The 18,892-nt window shown below is 37.5% G+C and overlaps 1 protein-coding gene across 1 annotated transcript in view; it reads right to left on the bottom strand.

The window, feature by feature from the left end:
• Positions 1 to 18,892, bottom strand: part of WDR49 (WD repeat domain 49) — a 169,992-nt gene that overhangs the window by 139,491 nt on the left and 11,609 nt on the right. Inside the window, exon 3 of the mRNA XM_065942875.1 lies at positions 2,913 to 3,353. Coding sequence (XP_065798947.1) covers positions 2,913 to 3,353 — 441 coding nt within the window. The remainder of the gene's footprint in view (positions 1 to 2,912; positions 3,354 to 18,892) is intronic.

The following is an 18,892-nucleotide window of genomic DNA, read 5'->3' as shown; positions in this document are numbered from 1 at the left end:
ACAGTGCAACATAGTCATTACCTGATACCAACACAAATATTACATGATAATACAGAATGTTACCAGGGCTTCCCAGGCAGTGCTAGTGATAAAGAACCCAGTCAATGCAGGAGATGTAAGAGATGTGGGTTCGATCCCTGGGTTGGGAAGATTCCGTGAAGGAGGGGACAGCAACTCACACCAGTATTCTTGCCTGGAGAATCCCAGGGATAGAGGAGCCTGGCAGGCTACAGTCCATAGGATTGCAAAAGAGTAGGACATGACTGAAGCAACTTAGTATACACGCACGCACAGAATGCTAGACACACATACCAAAAAAAGTATAAACTAGAAACATTTTTAATCCACAGCAGCTAAACATTAACATAGATCCTTAGCAAGAAAGAACTGGATATGACATCAACTGCCACTAAGGACACAGCAAAGATTCTAAAGCACAGGTTCAGAAATCAAGCTGCCTTGGTTTACAAACCTTGCAACACTGACTGCATTCTGTGTGACACGGGGCACATCTCACAAGCTCTCCATGCCTCTCTCTTTCTTAAATTGGGAATAAATCCCCTTGAAACTGATTATTCATAGGAAGGACTGAAGCTGAAGCTCCAACACTTTGGCCACCTGATGCCAAGAGTATACTCATTGGAAAAGACCCTGATGCTGGGAAAGACTGAGGGCAAGAGGAGAAGAGGGTGACAGAGGATGAGGTGGTTGGACGGCATCATGGAATCAATGAAAATCCATTTGAACAAACTTCAGGATATAGTGAAAGACAGAGAAACCTGGCAAGCTGAAGTCCATGGGGTCACAAAGAATTGGAGACCGCTTTGTGACCGAACAACAAGGTGATCTGGAGATGATTAACAGAGCAAGGCATGTTACATAGAAAGCTAACGTTCATGATGATTATATTTTAATGGTTCTTGACAGTAGAATATACTACTCCCCACTTGAAAGAATCTGGCTCTTTGGAGCCATTCAAATGGCTGCTTCTGGGTCTGGCATAATAAATATACAAGATGATCCTGAAACATCTAGTCTACCCAGGAAATGAGGAAGCTTTGAGAGACAGAAAAGACTCTAGCTAACTTGTACTAGTTCCATTGTTCAAAGACGGTATAATTTAGGGGGGCAGGATAATAACTCAGTGGATAGAGATATATCAAGTTTGTTTAAACCCATGAGTTTATAATGATATTGATAACAATAATGATATAGCACTCATTTTTCATCTAATTAGAAAAGTAGCTAATTATTTTGAATACTGGTAAATAAAAGGAAAGACCTGGGCATTTATTCCGCTTTTGTTAACAATTTGTATTCAGTTCAGTTCAGTTCAGTCACTCAGTCATGTCTCTTTGCGACCCCATGAATTGCAGCACACCAGGCCTACCTGTCCATCACAAACTCCCGGAGTTTACTCAAACTCATGCCCCTCAAGTCGGTGATGCCATCCAGCCATCTCATCCTCTGTCATCCCCTTCTCCTCCTGCCCCCAATCCCTCCCAGCATCAGGGTCTTTTCCAATTTGTATTACACAGTAGCTAATGATGGGAAGTTTCTTTATTTTATAGAGGTATTCCAGCTTATAAAGAAAGAGGAAATGATGAAATTAGAGTATCACCATCTTGCAACTCCTGATAAATTAATGTATCTAAGAATAATCCGTAACATCTGTTAACATCCCAAGAAGAGAAAGAACCAGGCATTTTGTGCCCTCTGACTGAGGAACACCTCTTCTAAAATACACAGACGATCAAGGCTTTTGACTTGAGGACCAATTTACTGGAAACACAGAGAGCAAGTGGCCATGTTAAACAACCCCATGCAAACAGTCTGAGAAATTTAGACTGTGAGAAACTCTAATGGACAAACACCTAGCTTCTTGAAGAACAGCAATAGCAATGACAACAAAATACAAAACAAAAATGAGATGGAGGAAAATGTGTGAATCAAAAAAGACATATCAACCATTCATAATGTTTGGACCTTATTCATATCTTGAGTCAAACTATCAAAACAAACAACAGATTATTAAAAAATCATAAGACAATAAAATATGTTCATGACTGGATATTTGATTATATTAAGGAATTATTGTTATTGATATAAATGTGATATGGTATTATGGTTGTGCTAAAGAGACATTTTTCAGAAATACTGAAGCATTTACAGATTAAATGATTGGAATTTTGGATTTCAGTATAAAGGGGATATGTAAAAGGAATAGGAGGGCTGTGAATTGGAAATGGTTAAGGGTGAATATTGGCTCTTAATGGGATTATCTCTGCTTGTGTGTGCACTTTAAATTTTTCATAGTAAAATTTATCATCTGCTTAATGTAATATAATAAGAATATGGATTTTTTAAGCTGTATTATTCCCTCAGAAACTGACTTTCCTTTCAGTATGTTATCTTCCTCATAGGTATGGTTACAAGAGGGTATCTGGACTGAATGGGTCCTACCCATCAAAATTAAGAAACTGACTAGTCCAGCAGTCAAAATCAGATAAGCAGTTTCCTGAAATTGCAGGTTTCCTGAAATTTTCTGATCTGTGCCTTGCACTTGGACAGCCTCTCAACTCTGCATATAAATGTATATACTTTCAGATTGCTAAAAACTACAGAGGCATAAAGGTCTTATCAGCTAGTAATGCACCCTGACCTCATGTGGGACAGAGTCAAGAATCTGAGTCACCACCAGCTTTGTCATTTAAAATCACACAACAGAATAGTTTGGGAAATGGAATAATTCACTTAGATTGACTTGTGCTCCCTCCAGGTCAGATGAAAGGTATGAAAGAATAATGCAGTTCTCTATCACTGCCAGTGTTACACTTGCTATTTATCAGGAGTCCTGTCTCATCAGTTCCTCCCTTTTACAAGCCATAAATTTATTTACACAGACTATGTACCTTGTTTACATTTTCCAGAGAAACCATACTTGTCACCCACAGGTGTTTTAGCTTGGTGGCATCTGAAGTGATGGGAAGTGTTTTTTGCAACTTTAAATTCTCTCCCCAGATTCCTACTGAACCTTCCTTACTGATGGTCAGATAACGACTTGAACTTTTTAAGAAAATTACTCTTTGGATGGTATCTTTGTGTTTCACTGGGAGAAATTCAAGGTCTCTCCACTGGGGAACCACAGTTGCCTTTGCTTGTTCATCTTTCTCATAAAGTGTTAACAGCAGAAATGAAGTCAGCTTGTCCCAGTTAATGAAGCCCTCTTGGGCCACATCCACTTTATCAAAGAGCTCTCCATATTCTTCCTTTGTGCCCCAGCCAACAATCTCTGTCATTCTCTGCACAAACTCTTCTCTGGACATACAAATGGTTTGACTGGGCTCCGAGGGCTAGAAACAAGAACAAAAATAAAACATCAGTGAAAGAGACCACTGTGCTACCCTCAAAGGTGAATCTCATCAGCAATTCTTCCAAGATGCAAAAAAATACCTTCTAACCTTACAATGGTGTTACACTGAAGTGAATTTGGGCTGCGGAGCAAATAATTGACAGATCTGCAAGCTGACATCCTCAATCACAGATGTCCTTGTAATTGGCAGAGGGAAGCAGAAAAGTCAGAGATTTGATATGATGGTGGATGCAGAGGTCAGAGCGACACAGGACTGTGAACCAAGGCATGCAGGTGACCTCTAAAAGCTGGACAAGGCAAGGAATCAGAGGGCCTCCAGAAGGAAGACCATCTTGACCACACCTTGATATTAGCCCTGAGTTAGTTTAGTTTGAAATTCTGAGTTGTAGAACTGTAAAATAATACAGGTATGAGTTTTATGGTACTAAGTTTGTGGTAATTTGTTATAGCATCAATAGGAAATGAATATAGCAGTTTAGAAAAAATAGGTGGATCCCTGAGGAGAGTTTAGCCTTGCCAATAAAATGGTATCACAGTGACACTTTAATCCAAGAGCAAGAAGTCACCTATATGAACCCACAATTACAAAAACAGTGAAACCTTATAAGTTGATTTTGATTATTCATGATAGTTATGCACTATAATGGTTATGTTCTACAAACACAAAATTAGCAGATACTGAACGATGGCTTTTATGGAAAGACAGTTAGGTTTCTGTGAGCCTCTGGTCACAATATTTTCATCAACTGGTCAAATCATAATTTTGTTTTATGTCTGTTTCCATTGAAAGACATTTTAATATATATTGTTAATTCTAACATTGAATTCATGGCCAACAGCACTATAACTTATGACTGAATGGAGCTTATCTAAGACATGTATTTTCTCCAAAAGGCACAGCACAGCCTTCTTGCATTTAGACAGAACTTTACACTACACTTGGGGAGTCATTTTAAAAAGTGAAAATCACCAAAAAAAAAAAAAAAAAAAAAAGCTCAAAATGCAAAAACCTTACACTAAGTGGAGCACAAGTAGAATGCCTGTTTATAGTACAAGAACGGGAAAAGAAGGCGAAGTGTGTACTTAAAACAGATAGCTAATGGGGAGGTGCTGTGTAATACAGGGAGCTCAATCTGGTTCTCCATGACAACCTAGACGGGTGGGATGGAGTGGGAGATGGGAGGGAAGTTCAAGAGGGAGGAGACATATGTATAACTATGGCTGATTCATGTAGATGCACGGAGGAAACCAACACAACATTGTAAAGCAATTATCCTTCAATTAGAGTCAATAAATTAAAAAATAAAAGAAGGCAGGGTGTCATCAAGTTTGACCTCAGCATGAAACAGACACACTGGAACACTGCAACTTTTTGACATTCTGTACATGGCTGTGAATGCAGAGTTCCAAAGAACAGCAAAGAGAGATAAGAAAGCCTTCCTCCATGATCAGTGCAAAGAAATAGAGGAGAACAATAGAATGGGAAAGGCTAGAGATCTCTTCAAGAAAATTAGAGATACCAAGGGAATATTTTATGTAAAAATGGGCTCAATAAAGGACAGAAATGATATGGACCTAAGAGAAGCAGAAGATATTAAGAGGTGGCAAGAATACACAGAAGAACTGTACAAAAAAGATCTTCACGACCCAGATAAGCACAATGGTGTGATCACTCACCTAGAACCAGACATCCTGGAATGTGAAGTGAAGTGGGCCTTAGGAAGCATCACTATAAATAAAGCTACTGGAGGTGATGGAATTCCATTTGAGCTATTTCAAATCCTGAAAGATGATGCTGTGAAAGTGCTGCACTCAATACACCAGCAAATTTGGAAAACTCAGCAGTGGCCACAGGACTGGAAAAGGTCAGTTTTCATTCTAATCCCAAAGAAAGGCAATGCCAAAGAATGCTCAAACTACTGCACAATTGCACTAATCTCACACACTAATAAAGTAATGCTCAAAATTCTCCAAGCCAGGCTTCTACAGTATGTGAACTATGAACTTCCAGATATTCAAGCTGGTTTTAGAAAAGGCAGAGGAACGAGAGATCAAATTGCCAACATTCTCTGGATCATCGAAAAAGCAAGAGAGTTCCAGAAAAACATCTACTTCTGTTTTATTGACTATGCCAAAGCCTTTGACTGTGTGGATCACAATAAACTGTGGGAAATTCTTAAAGAGAAGGGACTATCAGAACACCAGGCCTGCCTCTTGAGAAATCTGTATGCAGGTCAAGAAACAACAGTTAGAACTGGACATGGAACAACAGACTGGTTCCAAATAGGAAAAGGAGTACGTCAAGGCTGTATATTGTCACCCTGGTTTTTTAACTTATATGCAGAGTACATCACGAGAAACGCTGGGCTGGATGAAGCACAAGCTGGAATCAAGATTGCCAGGAGACATATCAATAACCTCAGATATGCAGATGACACCAGCCTTATGGCAGAAAGTGAAGAGGAACTAAAAAGCCTCTTAATAAAAGTAAAAGAGGAGAATGAAAAGATTGGCTTAAAGCTCAACATTCAGAAAACTAAGATCATGGCATCTGGTCACATCACTTCATGACAAATAGATGGGAAACAGTGGAAACAGTGAGATACTTTATTTTTCTGGGCTCCAAAATCACTGCAGATGGTGACTGCAGCCATGAAATTAAAAATTGCTTACTCCTTGGAAGCAAAGTTATGATCAACCTAGACAGCATATTAAAATGCAGAGACATTACTTTGTCAACAAAGGTCCTTCTAGTCAAGGCTATGGTTTTTCCAGTGGTCATGTATGGATGTGAGAGTCGGACTGTGAGGAAAGCTGAGCACCGAAAAATTGATGCTTTTGAACTGTGATGTTGGAGAAGATTCCTGAGAGTCCCTTGGACTGCAAGGAGATCCAACCAGTCCATCCTAAAGGAGATCAGTCCTGGGTGTTCATTGGAAGGACTGATGTTGAAGCTGAAACTTCAATACTTTTGCCACCTGATGTGAAGAGTTGACTCATTTGAAAAGACCCTGATGCTGGGGAAGATTGAGGGCAGGAGGAGAAGGGGACAACAGAGGATGAGATGGTTGGAATGCATCACTGAATCAATGGGCATGAGTTTGGGTAACCTCCGGGAGTCAGTGATGGATGGGGAGGCCTGGCGTGCTGCAGTCCATGGGGTCACAAAGAGTCGGACACGACTGAGCAACTGAACTGACTGACTGATATGTCTGTGAATGATCATGAAGGTGACTTGAGCTTTGATTTTGGGGACCCAAATAAATTTTAGCAAGTAGGCAAATTTACAAATACAAAATCTGACAATGATGAGAACCATCTGTATTCCAAATAACTGTGTAGTTTAATACTGATAGGCCGTTTAGTTTGGTGAGCTTCACAGTGAGAAAATCTGTCTTCCTACTATTTCAGCACCAAAGAGTCAGATTTGACAGTAAGCACTGGGAGGCTGCATATTGGAGAGCAGGTCAAACAATTTTAGGTTTAATGCTGGTTTCACCAGATATGTGGGAACTACTAGAAAGTTACTTCATTGTTGAGGCTTAATTTTCTCATCTGTAAAGTAGATATAGAAAAATGCCAGTCTCAGGAAAATGATTATGAATGTTAAATGGAACATCAATAGATGCAGAAAAAGCATTTGACAAAATTCAACACCAATTTATAATTAAAAAAAAAAAAAAACTCTCAGTAAACTAATAATAGAAAGAAAATTCCTCACCTTGAAAGAGAATCTACCACAAACATCCAGCTTAACCCAAACATCATACTTAACAGTGAGAACCTTGTGGCATTCCTACTTAGATCAGGTACAAGGCAAGGATGTCGTCTCACCAAGGCTTTTCCGCATCATACTAGAAGCTCTACCTAATGCAATAAGACAAGAAAAGGAAGTAAAAGTATAAAGATTGAAAGAGAGATAAACTGTCTTTGTTTATAGAAGATATGATTATGTAAAATATATGAGCGAACTGATGGAAAAAGTCTTGAAACAGTCATGATAAGTGATTATAGCAAGATTATAGGACACAAGATTAACACTCAAAAGTCTGTTACTTTCCTATACACCAGTAATGAATAGGAAGAATTTGAAACTAAAAGCACAATACCATTTTTTATTAGCATCCTCAAAAACAAAATACATGTAAATCTAACAAAATGTGTGTAAGATTTATATGAGGAAAACTATAAAACTCCTATCAGCACAATAAAGGAATAAATAATTGGAGAAATAGTCCATGTTAATAGATAGGAAAACTCACTTTTGTTAAGACCTCAGTTCTTCCCAAGATAACCTATAGATTCCATGCAATTTTAATAAAAATCTCAGTAAGTCATTTTATTAATACTGACAAACTGACTCCAAGTCAACATGGAAAGTCTAAATACCAAGATAACACAATATTGAAGGATAAGAACAAAGTTGAAGGACTGACTCTACCTAACTTCAAGACTTATTAAAAAATGACAGTAACCCAGACATGTGTGATATTGGCATAAGAATATAACCTAGATCAATGAAACAGAATAGAGAGCTCAAAAATAGACCCATGTAAACATGGTCAACTGTTCTTTGACCAAGAACCAAAAGCAATACAACAGAGTAAAGATAACACCTTCAACAGTGCTGGATAATTGGACATTCACATAGCAGAAAAGTGAACTAGACACAGAGTTTATTCCCTTCACAAACAATAACTCAAAATGGATCACAGACCTAAATGGAAAACGCAAATTTGAACTACTCAGAAGTCCTTCATTCTTGTCTTTGTTAAATTATTTTTAATCTAAAAGGTCAAATAGGTGGAAATTTTTCAGTGACCCAGATATTAACAAAGCAGAAAGAAATTTCATCCTAAAAACACTCCATCTGAGCCGAACTGCAAACTGTTTCTGAAAGCTAAGTAAATGTTGACCCTTTGAACTATTACATAATGACATCAATCAATGCCTCAAATATACATTGTTATTAATCCATTTATTACTGTTATTAATCCATTTAATGAAAAAAACACTTTAAAGCTGAATCAAAATATTCTCTTCCTGTGAGTCTGTAATTTATTTTTATTTCTACAATCAAGAAACTGTTTTGACTGACAAATATGAAGGCAATTTCTTTTTTACATTCTAGAATATGGAATTGTAAATAGACCATAAACAAGGACAAAAATACATTTTCTTCCCCAAAGTAATACATACAATCAATTTCATAATTTTATGCACATTGATAGTGCCAATATACACTGGGGGAAGATTTGAGAAATACTTCCAATTTATGAAATTGACGATATGTACAATTGTACTATATATCCTTGACAATTCTATCACTGATTGTTCACTCGCTAGCTTTATTTGCTTTAGTCTGAAACTAAAACCATGATTTTGCCATAATTTGGTTATAATTTAGGAAGCTGCTTATTAAGAAATCCTAACTTGTTCAAGAAGCATTGTGCCTAGATCAGTGTGAGATTTATGTTTATTAACTCTACCCTATGCCAGTTTTAATAAACTTAATGTACAATTAAAATATATGAACTTTGAGTCAAGCTCAGAATCATAAATGCATTAACTTTTACTGAACAATTAATTCTCATTTTATCAGTGGCTCCCACTTATGCTCTAGCATTAGAATTCATTCACTCATTCCACTGTATTATTCATATCACAAGTTGTAGTAGGGAGATTGTGTGGTTGCAAAATAGGAGCTTGAAGATTCAGCTTGCACCTTTAAATAGAGCTAATAACTAATGCTTAGAGCTGTTATCAGGATTAGTTGATAATTTAATGTATGTATACCACATGGGGTCATTTAATGTGAGTTCAACACATTTTTTTAATTTATTATTTGTGTGTTATTATTTATTTACTATTGAAAGTCAAAAAGTGAAAGTGTTATTTGTGTTCGATTCTTTGTGACCCCATGGACTGTTGCCTGCCAAGCTTCTCTGTCCATGGGATTTCCCAGGCAAGAATACGGCAGTGGGTAGCCATTCTTTTCTCTAGGGGATCTTCCCAACTCAGCGATCGAATCCGGGTCTCCTGCATTACAGGCAGTTTCTTTATCGTCTAAGCACCAAGGGAGCCCTTTTTATTATCAGTTCACTGCTAAAGAGTTTAAAGAATAAAAGAACTATAAATTGGGACTTTTTGGTGGTGCAGATTTCACCTTCTAATGCAGGCAGTGTGGGTTTGATCCCTCACCTGGGAGTTAAGATCCCACATGCCTTGCAGTCAAAAAAATCAAAACATAAAACAGAAGCAATATTGTGACAAATTCAATAAAGACTTTAAAAATAGTCCACATCAAAAATCTTAAAAAAGAAAAAGAGCTATAAATTGAGTCATCATGCCAACAATGACTGTTCTCTGAGAATTTAGCTAAACTCATTTGTTCATTATATGTATGTATGTGTGTAAGGCTTGGGAAGTATGCATAATTACTAATTTTAGTAAATTGATCCTATCTATCAGGGGTGGTTAATTACTAGCTAGATGGTCTTAAAAATGATCTTAGTGGGTCCGAAGAATATGTCCACTCACAGGGTTACCTGAAGCTCTCTGTCTATGACCACTGTTGTCACAGGAGCAGATGATACTTTTTGCCTTACTATGACACAGCAAACGCACACCGTTTCAGCTGCTCTTCCTCAGAGGCACTGATATAAAGCTGTCCTAGGTGAGTCCAGTGAAAGTAAAGTTTACCTCTTCCCAGCAACCAAGACTATTTCACTATACATCACTGGCTTTTCATCACTGTAATTGCAGCTCCTATTTTGTTTTGAGCTATTTATACTGCCACTCTATGAATTTCAGGTGAGCCTGCAGTCCCTGTCTTCTTGGCAATAGATAATTTCATGGGAAGAAGGAAGAAAATCCTTTATTTTAGAAATGAGTTTGCACATACCATGATTTAGTTGTTACAGACTCTCAATCTGTATTAGGTTCAGTGCTAAGTGGCAAAAATAATTTATCTTTGAGTCATCTTTGGATATATTTTTATATAGGTATGTATAAATTTACATTTATGTTTATATACATTAACATTGTATACATATAGATATGTATTTAAATTGGACTTCCCTGGTGGCTCAGCAGTAAAGAACCCGCCTACTATGCAGGAGCCGCATGAGACATGAGTTCAGTTCCTGGGTTGGGAAGATCCCCTGGAGGAGGGCACAGCAACCTTCTCCAGTATTCTAGCCTGGAGAATCCCATGGACAGAGGAGCCTGGCAGGCCACAGTCCATAGTGTCGCAAAGAGTCAGACACAATTGAAGCAAATTGGCATGGCTTGGCATGTGCTTAGATTAGTCCTAATTTAGTTAGCATCTGAGTTTTATGCCTGCATTTACAACATAATATTTGTGTGACCATAGGTTAGTCATAATCTTCCCAGGGTTTTTTAAGGCTTCAGTAAAAATAATATGTATATAAAGCCATCTTTAAACTGGAGAAGGAAATGGCAACCCACTCCAGTAGTCTTGCCTGGAGAATCCCATGAACAGAGGACCCTGGTGAGTTATAGTCTATGGGATCTTTTTACATTAAATGATTTTATTCAAGCAATATTTATTATTGTTGAAGACGTCCATATCAAGTTAAATTCACAAGCATATAGTTAGTATAGCTAGCCAAATATTAAGAATTTAGGAAATTAGATTTTATTATAAAACAGAGTACAAAATAATTCTGTCTCTTCAGTTAAAAATTTAATTAGTATGGCTTTAACAAAACTGTCTTCCCATAGACAATTTGTCCTAACTTGAATGTAGGACTTCCAGATAAAAACTACTGCATAGTGTTTTAAAGTATACCCTTTCACTCCTATTAGTCATGACCACACTACCTGTCGATCTTCTTGAGTAAAAATCAGTACCCCTGCATCTATTAGAATTCCTCTTCTAACAAAAGCAAAGGGTGAATGATCTATTAAAAAGCATATTCTTATTCAGCCCTTGCTAAGATAATGTCAATAAATTTATTTTGCTACATCTATGTAATGACTGAGTTAAGAAAATAACCAGTGAAGGCTTCCAACTGTTCCTGCAAGGAAGCTAATCTCAGAATGTCTGGTTGATTATCTCGGTAAGCACAACTTGAGACCTTTAAAAGTCTTCCTGTCTTCCTGAATCCCTTTCAAAGAATATTCTAAAAATCATTTTCTTTTGCCTGGAAAGTATCTTCTGCAGCTACAGTCAGTTCTTGTGAGCTTTAAAAAAAAAATTAAAAAGCATGAACTCTATAAAATTCTCTTCAGCTTTTCAGCTTTGTCAAGACTTGGATTTCACTGTAACTTATATAAAAACTGAGCACTGAACCTAAGTTCAAACTTCTGAAAATACAGCTTTTTAAAATACTTGACAGCCCTTTCTTTTCATCAAGAAGAGATCATGTACTTTCAATTAGAACATATGAGTGTGCCAACACATTTTTAAAATTATTTACCTTTTGCATGAAATAATTCATGTTTACTATAGAAAAGCCAAAATATAGACAAGTCAAAATTTAAAATCCTCCATAATGCCATCAGCCTACCAACTTATGCATTATCTTATGCATTATTTATGAAGTGGTGTCATGATTTATTAATGTATACCTTGTGTGCTTTTTCCATTTTATATCACACCATCTAGCTACGCCTTATGTAATATATATTTGTCTTTAACATCATTTTAATGGCCACACAATCTTTTATGGAGAAGAAATACAATTATACCCCCCATTATTAAAAATTTCAATTGTTCCAGTGTTTTCCCATTCCAAATAAACAACCCTGCAACAAACATTCCTTCACATACGTCTTTGCTTAGTTATCAAATTAGTTCCTGAGGGAAATTCCTTAGAGGTGTTGCAACAAAGATTTTTGCACGTTCTTAAAGCTTTTGGTATATTTTACCAGATTGTCATTCAAAAGACTGAACAAATTTACATTTTTGTTAACAAAGCATGATATTGCTTACATGCAAGACCCTCACCAAGCTGGGATATTCTTATTCTTTTTTAAGAGTCACTGATTGGTTTCTAAAAAATAGTTCTAGTATGCCTGAGCATTGACATACTAGCTGGCAAAACAGAGCGAAATATTCCCAAACCAGACACTTAATTCTTTAAAAATACGCCAACTCTTAGAAACGCTGTTTATGTTTGTTTTTTCCTTAACTTTTTCCTATAGCAATATTTTATAATGAGTAAAAGAAAGATAATTTTTCTTCTTTTTTCCTATTCTGTAAAAAAGACTTGCCTAAGACAAGAATACAAGTTCTTCTTTAAAACTATCCAATCTGGTCAGAAATCTGGAGTATTTTTCAAAACTGATAGTGGGTTAACATGTCACACTTATTGCCCTTATCCATTGTTAAGCATTTTCCTTCAGATTCTGAAAATTAATATCAAATGGTGAGTTTTAAGTCAGAGAAATATTTCCATCCATCTTACCATTGACCTATTTATTAATATATACTGAACACATAGCCCATACAAGGTAGCATGAGGTAGATTTATTTATTCATTCATCAAACAAGTATTTATAAAATGTCTGATCCATGCCAAACCAGCTCTGAATAAGACAGCAGAGGTCTCTGCTCTTCAAACCGTTATACTGCAGTGAGGATCCCCGACATACTGATCACACTGAATGACATGTGGTTCTAGATTACCAAAAGTAAAACATCACAAGAATCACAGTAATTAATGCTTTTCCTAATTTCAAACTGAATTTAGGATTTAAACATGTCAAAGACATTCCATGAACTGAAATCTTGCATGAACCAGAAAACTTTTTTTCCTCTGAAACAAAAATTGTTTTTCTTAAGATGATTAGAATTCTGCAGTGCTTCTTTCTCTCTACATTAAAAAAAAATAGTATACTTATGGCTGATTCATGTTTTTGTATGGCAGAAGCCAACACACAATTGTAAAGCAATTATCCAATTTAAAATAAATTTTAAAAAATAGTTTCTAGTAGGATCTCGGAATCTTGTTTTCCCCAGAACTGCTAGTTTTATCAATCACTTCACCAAATTTTTTTTTTTCTGTCAAATTTGTGGCATGAGTTTTGGGTAAGGTTCAATGACAGTTGAATGAGGATATACTATCTCAATGCATCCTTCTCCCCATCTCTATAATTAAATTTAAAATTAGCATGCTGCTTCCTCACGCTTCATTCCATTGCACTTGCCTCAATTTCCCTTGGTTACAAAGTGCGTTGGTTATGAATATGTATTAGAGTTTGCTGTCAAACACTGTGAACATCTTCTGGAGCAGAAGATTAGATATGTTATTTCAAAACAGATGCATGATTTTATATCATCCCTTGCAATTTTCATCTACCAGTGAACATTCATAAGAGATTGAACAATAGAACAGAACAGACTAGCTTGACAGCCAAAGTTCATACTGCTCTTTTTTCTTCCTTCGATGGATTTTAGTTGGTTATAATTTTCACTTACATTATGATATCAATGATTGAAGAACTCAGAAATCTAAATGGAGTTAAATTTTTGCGACTAACAAAGATACAAACCTTGAAACTCCTGTACTGAATTGAAGGTTTAGAATTAAGCTCTCCCATAACCTCCCCCCCCAAAAAAAATGGGCTTCCCTCGTGGCTCAGTTGGTAAAGAATCTGCCTGCAATGCAGGAGACCTGGGTTCAGTCTCAGGGTTGGGAAGATCCCCTGAAGAAGGGAAAAGCTACCCACTCCAGTATTTTGGCCTGGAGAATTCTATGGACTGTATAGTCCGTGGGGTCGCAAACAGTCAGACACAACTGAGAGACTTTCTTCATGCTTCGTACTTCATACCCAAAAATTCAACATATTTCCTATCCAATAAATAAGTTAGAAGTAACTTGCAGCTTCAGGATAAAAAGTCAATATATCTTTCTCTTTTACATAAAGATTATAATTCCTAAGTGTAACTGCTCCTATCTTTTTTCTCTAAGCCCATGGAAGTCTTTAATTTTCTGCTCTGGACCTAAACCATGCCCATCACTATCATCTCTTTTAACTAAGCTTAAAAACTTGGAGGGAGCAGCCTGACCAATGGAATGGTGTTGCCAAGAGACATTTGAGTTTCACAGATCTTCATTTGGAAATATCAATACAGTAAGATAAATATACACTGTTTTTAAAAACAATTGCTGTCTCTTCACTGGAAACCCATAGATGGAGTCAAAGAATTGCATACATCCATGAATTTCTGGCATATTAGAGCTGGAATTTTAGAGAACCTATACCAAAACCTTCATTTAAAAAGAAGACACCAAGGCCCAGAGAATTAAAACTAATTCTCGAAGGTCACATAGGTCACTGCTGCCAGAAATAAGGTTAGAATCTAGGATTTTTAATCCCTAACCACTTTAATCATAGCACAAATACACTGACTTCAGCAAAATCTGATTCTCTCTAGGATAACACATTCATCAGCAACAGCAAAAAGAGAAAAATATGAGGTTGGAATGTGTATACCCAAATAACCTCATGCAATTTTGACAAAAGCTATTTACTGAGAACCGTGAAGCTTCCCTGGTAGCTCAGACGGTAAAGAATCTGTCTGCAAATGTGGGAGACCTGGGTTCAATCCCTGGGTCAAGATGATCTCCTTGAGAAGAGAATGGCCAGCCACTCCAGTATTTTTGCCTGGAGAATCCCATGGACCGAGGAGCCTGGTGGGCTACAGTCCATGGGGTTGCAGAGTCAGACACGACTTGAGAAACTAATACTTTCAATTTCACACTGAAGCTTTCTGATGAGGTACTTAAAATATACATATGAACTCCGAATCAACAAAGTAAGCAGGAAAGGAGTGAGAAAAGTTCCATCCCAGGCTCTAAAGGACAATTTTTGCTTTTACCAAATTATCTTTCCTGATGTGTCTTTCTCAAACCAGAAATCCAATACTTCAACCAACCTCTGGCCCTTATACTTATTCGTTTGATGTCACTCTTTCATTCCAGGTGTCCAGCAAAACAGTAACCCTGGTAAACCATCTTTTCCATGCCTACAACCAGGTTGCTGAACAAATATCACTGAAATGGGCAGAACGGTGCCACTATAATAAAATACATGATCTCCAACCTCAAAAACTCCTTTTTTTGCTAATAGGAACACTTCCATGTTTCCAGTCTGAATTCATTTGCTTTCTTCAAGCACCTACTTCTTAATTTACTTGTCCATTCCTAACAGAAATCTGACTACTCACTCACAGACATAAAGTAGGGGGTTGAGGGAGCATCAATCACATGAGGGCTTCCTCAATCTTCTGCATACACACAGAGATTGACTTGGTTCTGTAGCCATTTCTTTCTTCCTTCCTGGGGCAACAGAATTCTCCTGTTCCCTAGATATGTCCTTTCCCCACCACCTCAGTGAATATCTTCTCTTGCTGTCTATTGACTCCTTTTCATTAGCATTTCAATGTAATCAAATTACTGAACGGTTAAAAATTTTACCCGACATTCCCATCTCTTTTAGCCACTGTCCCACCCGTCTCCCTTCGAACAGCCATCTTGAAGGAATCACGTTCCTTCACTGTTTCAATTCTCACCTCCAACTTAGTCAGTCTTTGCAATCCAGCTTCTTTCCCTTCCCCTCCACTGAAGCTGTTCTTACGAAGAGGATTAAAAACTTGTAGCTAAATCTTTTAGTGGATTCTTTCCAATTCTTATAAGGTAAAATATACCAAGTTAATTTTGATGCCAAAATATCTTTGTTTCAGATTCTTGATACTCCTATTTAGTTGGAAAGTGAAACTTGAGGCACATGAAAGACATCAATCAAGAAAGAAAAAGGTTCAAGCTGCTCTAAAGGAGAAAAGAAGAATTTGGTAGTTTTTGTTGTTTGATTAAACAGATGGGAAGAGAATAGCGTCAGACAGGGGAGGTGGACAAGATCGGAGACAACAAGATGGCGGGTGGCGACATGGCCACTGAGAAAATTCCACAGGCAACATAGCTCAGAAAAAATTTATATATATAAATACTCCGCTTTTCATGAACCTCCCTCCGTGTGACTTCAAGCCACTAGGATAAAGCCCCCCACATATACACACATCCTCAATCCCCTCCTCCGCTCTTCTGCTAAAGAATTTGGTCTTCATGACAAATTGCTTTGAGAGCTTTCCCTTCCCCAGAACTTCACAGTAGCCTGATCACACCACATTCGTGATGGGAAAAGCTCCAGTCTAGTTTCTGGGAGTATTCACCAGTGTCTGTTCACTGACCAAAGTCCACAGTTAATCAAGGTTGACGGTTGGGCAGAAGCTCTGCCAGAAAGCAAGGAAGTGATAAAAGATTGATTGTGATCGCTTGGACAGTAGCCCACCAGGCTCCTCTGTCCATGGGATTCTCCAGGCAAAAATACTGGAGTGGGTAGCCATTCACTTCTCCAGGAGACCTTCCTGACCCAGGGATTAAATCCAGGTCTCCTGAACTGCAGGGAGATTCTTTATCATCTGAGCCAACAGGGAAGCCCTAAAAGATTGATGGAAACTTGTAAAAATGATGTGGGAGCTGGTTTGAAGGGACTGACACTGACCAAATTTGGGGCAATTTCCAGTATCAGAAAGAATAATGATGGTAATAGATAATAATGCATTGAATAGAATTAATGAATCCATGAGTCTGTAGTAATACTCAAGACACAGAGACAGAGTGATAATGGGGGAAGAGAACAAAAGGGGTGAGAAAGAAGAAGCCTCTCTTTTACAGAGTAATGCAATGTTTAGAACAGTCACTCAATCATGCCTGACTCTTTGTGACTCCATGAACTATAGCTCGCCAGGCTCTTCTGTCCTCTGTTTTTGTGTCTCCTGCATTGGCAAGCGGATTCTTTACCACTGCGCCCCCTGGGAATCCAAAACCCCTAGTGGACCCACTTTAATCAAGGGATCCAACTTATAGCATCACCAATATGGGACAAACAACATACTGTGCCTCTGATATCTCAAGATGTAGACATAACACTTCTTATGAAGTATTCTTGCCAAAAATGGTGACCCTAAATCTAACAGTGTACCTAAATCAAATTAATGAGAAAATACAGATTGTGAGATATTCTAGACATGGCATGACTCCTCAAAAATGTCTCTATCATGATAGATCACAAAAAGTAGGATTATGCTTCTCAATTAAAGAAAATGTGTAATCCTGGAAAGGATCTGTAATTAAAAAAAAACGAAAGACATTACTAGGACAAATGGGGATATTTTAATATACACATTTTATTAAGTAATATGTGAAGTTAAACTTAGAAGAAGGCCCTTGTTCCTAAGAGATATATTTTGAGCTAATTGGGGCAAACTATTATCATGCCTGAACTCACTTTTAAATGACTGAGGTAAAATGATGTACTATGGTCTGAATATTCGTGTCCCCTCAAAATTCACCAATTGAAATGTTAATGCCCAACATGATGATATTAGGCAATGGGGCCTTTGGAAAGTGATAGTTTATGAATATGGAGCTCTTATGAATGGAATTAGTGTTCTTGTACAAGAGGCATCTAGAGCTCCCTAGCCCGCCCTACCATGTGAAGACACAACAAGAAGTCTGCAGCCTGGGAGAGGGTCTTCACCCATCCATCCTGGTTCCCTGATCTCAGACTCCCAGTCTCCCGAACTGTGAGTAATAAACTTCTGTTGTTTGTAAGCTACCCATCTGTCATATTGTATTAAGTCTCCTGAAAGGAGCAACACGTTGTATATATGTATATGTATACATATATGTTAAAGTTATGTGTGTGTATACATATGCCACATTTGACTTTCCAGGTGGCGCAGTGATAAAGATTGCCTGCCAGTGCTGGAGACATAAGAGACATGGGTTCGATTCCTGGGTTGGGAAGATCCCATGGAAAAGGAAATGGCAACCCACTCCAGTATTCTGGCCTAGAGAAATCCATGGACTGGATAGTCCATGGGGTCGCAAAGAGTTGGACATGGCTGAGCGACTTTCACTTTGCGGGGGTTGGAGTAGTAAAGAAAGCCCAAATTATAAGATCACACTGTGTAAAATAACATTGGAAAATTAGAAGTAAGTTTGAGTAAAGTTTAGGGTTCTTCACTAAGAGTAAACAGACAGAAATAGATATCAGACTACTTTGGGGTGATATTCTGTTTCTGCCAACAACTCAAATGGACCTGGACAAATCCTTTCGTTTGGATTTTCGTTTCCTCATCTGTAAAATATAGGCAATAAAATAGGTCTCTATAGTCTCTCTCTTGATACTAAAGCTCAATGAAAAGAAAGTGATGAAGAAAACTACTTAATAGAAAGACAAGATATCTAGAGAAGGTGCTACTTTTATTTTTATTTTTTTAACTTTAACTTTTTAATCTTTTTTTGTCACACAGAGCAGCATATAGGATTTTAGTTTCCTGACCAGGGATTGAACTCATGCCCCCTACAATGGAAGCACAGAGTCCTAACCACTGTACCAAGAGGAAAGTCCAAAAATGGTCCTGCTTTTAAATTCAGCATCATTAAACCATACGTTTAGAAAATAGTAGCAACAAGTCTTTAG

This window comes from Muntiacus reevesi, chromosome 8 (assembly GCF_963930625.1).
Source record: "Muntiacus reevesi chromosome 8, mMunRee1.1, whole genome shotgun sequence".
NCBI classification, from domain to species: Eukaryota; Metazoa; Chordata; class Mammalia; order Artiodactyla; family Cervidae; genus Muntiacus; species Muntiacus reevesi.
This window is presented reverse-complemented; position numbering and strand designations above follow the sequence as displayed.